This window comes from Mesitornis unicolor, unplaced genomic scaffold (assembly GCF_000695765.1).
Source record: "Mesitornis unicolor isolate BGI_N332 unplaced genomic scaffold, ASM69576v1 scaffold32151, whole genome shotgun sequence".
NCBI classification, from domain to species: Eukaryota; Metazoa; Chordata; class Aves; order Mesitornithiformes; family Mesitornithidae; genus Mesitornis; species Mesitornis unicolor.
In genome coordinates this window covers 23244-29583 of record NW_010163649.1, presented here as the reverse complement: position 1 = coordinate 29583, position 6340 = coordinate 23244, and the positions used below count along the sequence as shown (strand labels likewise).

General features: G+C 59.7%; 1 protein-coding gene across 1 annotated transcript in view; it reads left to right on the top strand.

Annotated features, from left to right (window-relative positions):
• KIF21B (kinesin family member 21B) overlaps positions 1–6340 on the top strand; it is a 34037-nt gene that overhangs the window by 10688 nt on the left and 17009 nt on the right. Inside the window, 7 exon segments of the mRNA XM_010194059.1 lie at positions 233–455; positions 784–966; positions 3808–3957; positions 4155–4289; positions 4710–4877; positions 5309–5424; positions 5994–6189. Coding sequence (XP_010192361.1) covers positions 233–455; positions 784–966; positions 3808–3957; positions 4155–4289; positions 4710–4877; positions 5309–5424; positions 5994–6189 — 1171 coding nt within the window.

Below are 6340 nucleotides of genomic sequence, written 5' to 3'. Positions count from 1 at the left end.
TTCAGAGAAAACCCCAGCTCTCTTTTCTCAGCAACAAGCAGATCAACGTTATGGCTGGGTGTAGGAGCTGGAGCATCCCGTGCACTGTTTGCTCCGCTCTGCAGGCAGAGGTGCTGCTGGTCCCCTGCCCGCAGCAGCCATGGGGCACGCTCACATCCTCAGGACCAGGCTGGTGTCCCCCGGGACCGGAGTGAGCCCTGAGGCTGCTCTGAGCTCACTTCTCTTCCTGCAGGATTCGTCCCCAACTGTCCAAAGAGAAAATAGAGGGATGTCACATCTGCACCTCGGTGACGCCTGGCGAGCCCCAGGTGCTGCTGGGGAAGGACAAAGCCTTCACCTACGACTTTGTGTTCGACCTGGACACGTGGCAGGAGCAGATCTACACAACGTGCGTGGGCAAGCTCATCGAGGGCTGCTTCGAGGGCTACAATGCCACCGTGCTGGCTTACGGCCAGGTACGTGCTCTGCTCGCTCCGTGGTGCAGTGCTGGGTGCTGGGGATGCTGAGGTGGCACCTGAGGAGGCTGGGGATGGTGGAGTGTGCATCAGCCCCTGGGTGTGGAGGGAACAGAGAGTTGTCCCATGCCAGGGTGAGAGCTGGGGCAGGGGGTGGCCTTGGGTGGGAGGAGGGGGAGGCAGAGCTGGGGTGGGAGCATGGGAGCCGGGGTGGTGGTGGGGATCGCAGGGGCTCAGCAGAGGCGTTTGAGGAGCCTGGGGTGGCAGGGGGAGGGGTGGGGTGTAGTGGGAGGGCCCAGCCCGCTTCCCCCTTGCTGCTTCTTGGCAGACTGGTGCGGGAAAGACCTACACCATGGGCACCGGCTTTGACATGAACATCTCTGAGGATGAGCAGGGCATCATCCCGCGGGCCATCGCCCACCTCTTCAGCGGCATCGAGGAGCGCAAGCGGGCGGCGCAGACTCAGGGTGTGGCGGCCCCCGAGTTCAAAGTCAGCGCCCAGTTCCTGGAGGTGGGTGGCAGCAGGTCGGGGTGACACCGTGGCCCTGCTCTGTCCTTTGCTGCTGTGTCCTGGGCTCCTCGAGTCCTCCACGTGCTGGCTGTTCCCTGGCTGAGCTGGGAACCAGAGCAGTGCGTGGCCCGGGGCACATCCCAGGGCAGAGGAGACTCCAAACACCTGCGTGTTGCTGCCCTCATGATGGCCAAAAACTGAGGTGGCACTTTCTTGGCTGCAGGGAGCCGTCTCTGATGGCGAAGGGACTTAAGTCCCCTGGCGATTCAGGGGGCTCTGGGCTGGCTTACTCCTGCTTTGAGGTTGATGGTAGTGGCATACCTGCTCCCCTGGGTCTGGACCAGTGTTCCCAGTGAAACGAGGAGAGGAAAAAAATGCCATTCTTGTCGGGATTTGGGGAAGGGCTGTGTTATTTCCCATGTCCTTTGCTGCGCCTTTGACCTTGAGAATGCTTCATTGCATCCTCTCCCGCCTCTGCTTTGCCCTCTCCATTTCAAAAGCCTCTTCTGTTAACTGCTTCTTTCCCTGGAGAAGGTTGTCCCAGAAAGTCTGTGGACCTTGTGTGTGTCTGCAGCCCTTTCCCTAGGGGCTGATCCTGGGGTGAAGTGCAGAGAAGTTTGAGATGGGAACTGGCTTAAAGTCCCGGTGCGAAAACATGGAGTGATGTTGAACAAAGCTGAGCTCCCTAACAAATTTTATCTGATTGGTGTCCCAATCTGGGGACAGCCCAGAGGAGACAGACAGGCAGAGAGAGGCTGTGGTCTTGCCTCCACGTGGCTGTGGTGCCCATCACATCTGGGTTCCTCCAGATGTTGATGGCCTGGATTGGGGAAGCAGTGCCCAAAGTCACCTCCAAGCTTGGAAAGCTGACGTCCTTGCTGGAGAAATCCTTCCCGATCAGCTTTCCATCTGCAGAGCCCTTGTCAGCTCCCATGGTGCTGCTGTGTCCAGTCACATCCTTCCCTCCCCACCACTTGGCCGTCTGAGCTCCTGGCTGCATTCCCACGCACCCCCAGCCTTGTGGGGCTCTGCTCTGGGGAACCTGTGGGCGGGGGTGGAAATGGGGATGATTTCCTGCCTGTCTGAAGCCCTTCTGGGAGATGAACCTTGCCAGGCTTTCTCCCTGATGCTGCTGGGGCCAGGGCATAGTCCCGCCTTCCCTGGGCTGTAGGACCAGATCCTGGCCTTCAGCACAACGTGTGTCCCTCATCCAGTGCAGCACACTTTCCCTTCCCTCTCAGCCCTCCAGGAGATCCCCTGCTGTGGTTTCCCTTGCCTCGGTTTCTGCCACTCAGTTTGGGATGACCCGACAGTACCCCAAGGAGCTGGGTGACCTGTGAGCTGGGGCTGGGACACACGAAGGATGGACGCTGAGGAGGGGTTGCCTGTCCCAGGCCATCCTAGGAGGCATCTCTGCAGACCAAGAGGCCCAGCACAACCCCAGCAGCAGGGGCCCTGCGTGGGGTCCCACCAGCTGCGGTGGGGATTTCACATGGCCTTTCTTCACCACCTCTGACCCCTTGTGATTTTGGCTCTCAGAATGACCTCAGAAATATTTGTCTGGTGGCTGTGGTGGAGCATGGGAACAAGGGTTCCTCTGCTGTGCTTTCAAAGTGGGACACTGGCAGCCCTGGGGTGGGGCAGCATCTGCCCGCTGGGGGGGCTCAAAGGCTTTGCAAGGGCCCTGTTATGTGTGGGGAGAGTAAAAACCCGTTGTCTGATGGCCTGCTGGCCAACGCCGTTGAAGCCCGTCAAGGGCTTTGCCCACTGGTTCAACCTGCGGGCACAGGCATCAAACCAGGAGCTCTTGTGCCTGTCCCACCCCTGTCCCATGGCCACTCTTGTCCAGGGAACCCAAGGAGGGCTTTGTGGCAGTAATGGCTCTCCTGAACCAGCATGGGCACATGGCCACATCATTCATGGGTCACCAACTTTGCAGTCCTGGGAGTGCTACAGGATTTGGCCCTGCTGATCCCCATCCTGTGACTCTAATCCTGGGAACAGGCTGTCACAGCGGGGTTTAAAGCCTTGGGGACACCATTTGCACCTGCGGCACCCAGGGACAGATTAACCTGATCCGCTCTGCTGGTCAGGAGCCCGTGGTCCTCAGGTGACCCCACACTCTGCACTGGGACAGGGTTGTGAGAGGGTGATGTGTGGCACTGAGTGGTGGCAGTGGGGGGACAGATGGGCAGGGGGTTCTGTCTGCCCCAGGGAAGAGAAGGTGCTGCAGAGTCCAGGTTTAGATGCGGGCACCCTCTGCCAGCTCTGGGTCCTCAGGGGTTTCCTTGCTTGTCAAGCACTTCCTGGTCCTCCTTGTCCCCTTTCCACCTGGCAGAGGTGACCATGGTGGGAGAGGGACTCTGCTGGCTCATGTGGCTGGGGGCTTCCCGGGTGAGCAGGGGAGGCTGAGAGGATACATAGCTCCCAGGGACAGGACATGGTTGGGCAGCTGGAACCAACCCCGACTGCAGCCCAAATCTTCGCGGGGCAGACAGGCAGATGTACACACACCTGCACACATATCACACCCGTACTGTTCCTTCCGCACACCCCGTCCTAGCTGGGTACCTGTGTGTGCAGGTTGGAGCTTCCCTCTGCATCACCTCTGTTTGCCTGCACGTGCTTGTGCGTCCTCTCCTACACTTGCATGCACGTCGGCTCTCCTGCTCAGCCTTGCCTAAGCACACGCATGTGCACGTATGTGTGAGTGCGCTCTGCACCCCCGGCTACGTGGCCTGTCCTGGCTTCTCAGGACGCAGAGGGCAGCCCCGCTGTGCCAGTCTCTAGCAGCTCTCTGCTCACTGCTGCTCACCCTACACCCGCTTCCACCCCGCTCAGCTCTACAACGAGGAGATCCTGGACCTGTTTGATAGCGCCCGTGACCCTGACGCGCGCCACCGCAAATCCAACATCAAAATCCACGAGGATGCCAGTGGGAGCATCTACACCACGGGGGTCACGTCGCGCCTCATCAGCTCGCAGGACGAGGTGTGTGCGGGATGGGGCGGGCGTGGAGGAGGGATGGCAGCTGGATGCCCACCGGCCAGGGACATGCTAGATGGGGACAGCCAGCTGAGGAGAAGGGTCCCATGGGGATGGGACGGATGCAGCAGGGGTCGGTGGGGCTGCGGCAGGGTGCTGTCCTCACTGAAGGTTTCATTCTCCCCTGCCCCGTGTCATTGCAGCTGATCCAGTGCCTAAAGCAGGGGGCTCTGTCCCGCACCACCGCCAGCACCCAGATGAACGTGCAGAGCTCCCGGTCCCACGCCATCTTCACCATTCACCTGTGCCAGATGAGAGTGTGCAGGCGCCCGGAGCTGGTGAGATGTGCTCCTGGCTGGGCCTTTCCTGGGTCTGATACCCAGGCAATGTGTGGGTGCCTATTGGAAATGAAAGTTTGAAGTCTTGCAAAGAGAGGCATGGCTTTGTCTGGCTTCTTTCCAGTTGTAGCCAGCATGAGCATTTAATGGGAGCTGGGGTCTGCCCTGGAGCAGCCTCATCCAAGGCAGGGAGGGTCTGGCCCAAGGGGTGGTCCAGTGCTGTTGTTGGGATCCTCTCCCCTGTCATAGAGTGGTTTTGGTTGGAAAGACCTTCAAATGATTGAGTCCAACCATCCTGTCTAGAGGGGCTGGGTGCGAGGGTGAACGCTCAGGGTTTTGCTGACGTCTGAGTGCAGCCGAGGGAGCTCCTCCCCCTATGGGCCCACAGTGGTGACCCTCTGCATCTGTGTCTGGCCGCAGGTGAACGGGGAGGTGAGCGGCCTCCTGGATGGAGCCCAGCCCACCACCGAGTACGAGACCCTCACGGCCAAGTTTCACTTCGTAGACCTGGCTGGTTCCGAGAGGCTGAAGCGAACAGGCGCTACTGGCGAGAGAGCAAAGGAAGGCATCTCCATCAACTGCGGGCTGGTACGGCACCGGTGTGCAAGGGGAGGGGAGAGGCAGGCCCTGGGAGATGCTCTGGTGATTGGGGTTGCTGCTGTCTCTGCTGGGTTTATGCTACGTGGCCCTGTAGGCAGGAATATGCCCAATCCAAAATGCCAGTGGCAAGGTCACAGCTCTGCTGCTGAGGGCAGGATATGGGGAAGGCTGCAGCTGGGCACAAGGTCCAAGTCCTCAAAAGGTCAGGGTCTGCCTGAAAAAATCTCCAGGGCTCAATGCTGCTCCCCAGTGCATGTGGGAGAGAGGCACAGGCCAGGAGAGGGAGGCAAATGCTGAGACTGGCAAGGGAAGCCTGGTGCCTCCGCATCTTGCTTCCCAAATCTATGCCGCAGCACGTGCCCTGGGCCTGATGTGCTGGCTGTGTGAGAGCTGTACGGGGGCTGAATTTGTGTTGGCAGTTGGCCTTGGGGAACGTCATCAGTGCCCTTGGAGACCAGAGCAAGAAAGTTGTGCATGTGCCGTACCGTGACTCCAAGCTCACCCGCCTGCTGCAGGATTCCCTCGGGGGCAACAGGTAAGGGGGTCCCTGGCTGGGGCTGAGCCGTGGAAGAGGACAGTAGGGGCTGTGCCCCCTGTAAGTAGGGCATAGGGTTTGTGGAAGGGACTCGGATGCCTCGTGGGTTGTCCGCTGGGGAGGAGGTGCCTCCTGGCAGGCAGTGCATGGCTTTGCAGATGTAAAGACTTCAGCTCCTCATGAGTCCCGGGTGTAATTAGCCAGCTTTGACAGAATTAGCTGATGCAAAACACTCGGGAGCCCTTGCAAATCTGGAACTTGGCAGGTGGCATTGCCCAGCATAGGATGGGTTGGATTCCCTGCCTGCTTTGGGTTAACGCTTTGAAGAGCCTGTTCTTCCTCAACAATCCTGGGTTGTGTGGGCTGCCTGCGGCCCATTGGCTTTGCTCAGTGCTGTGTGATGCATTGCTCATAAGGCCTTGCTGGTGCTCTGGCCCTGGGAGGGCCTGAACCCAGTTTATGCCTTGGATATAAAACACAGAAGGGCCTAGGGTGGGTGTCTGGGGGCACGTGGCTGTGCCGCGTGCTGAGGGAAATCGTCCCTTCACCCTGACCTTCCCCTCCCCAAGCCAAACCATCATGATCGCCTGCGTAAGCCCCTCTGACCGGGACTTCATGGAGACCCTGAACACGCTCAAGTACGCCAACCGGGCGCGCAACATCAAGAACAAGGTGGTGGTGAACCAGGACAAGACGAGTCAGCAGATCAGTGCCCTGAGAGCCGAGATCGCCCGCCTGCAGATGGAGCTGATGGAGTACAAGGCGGTGAGCCATTAGCGAGCCTGTGAGCTGGGATGGGGGCAGGAGCCTCCTCCTCATGCTCGAATTGGGGTGGTTTTAGTGAGAAAGCCCCTCCTGCCCACCGCACTCTGCCTCTGTTGATAGGGGTGATTGCTAGGAGAGGGCAGGAGGATTT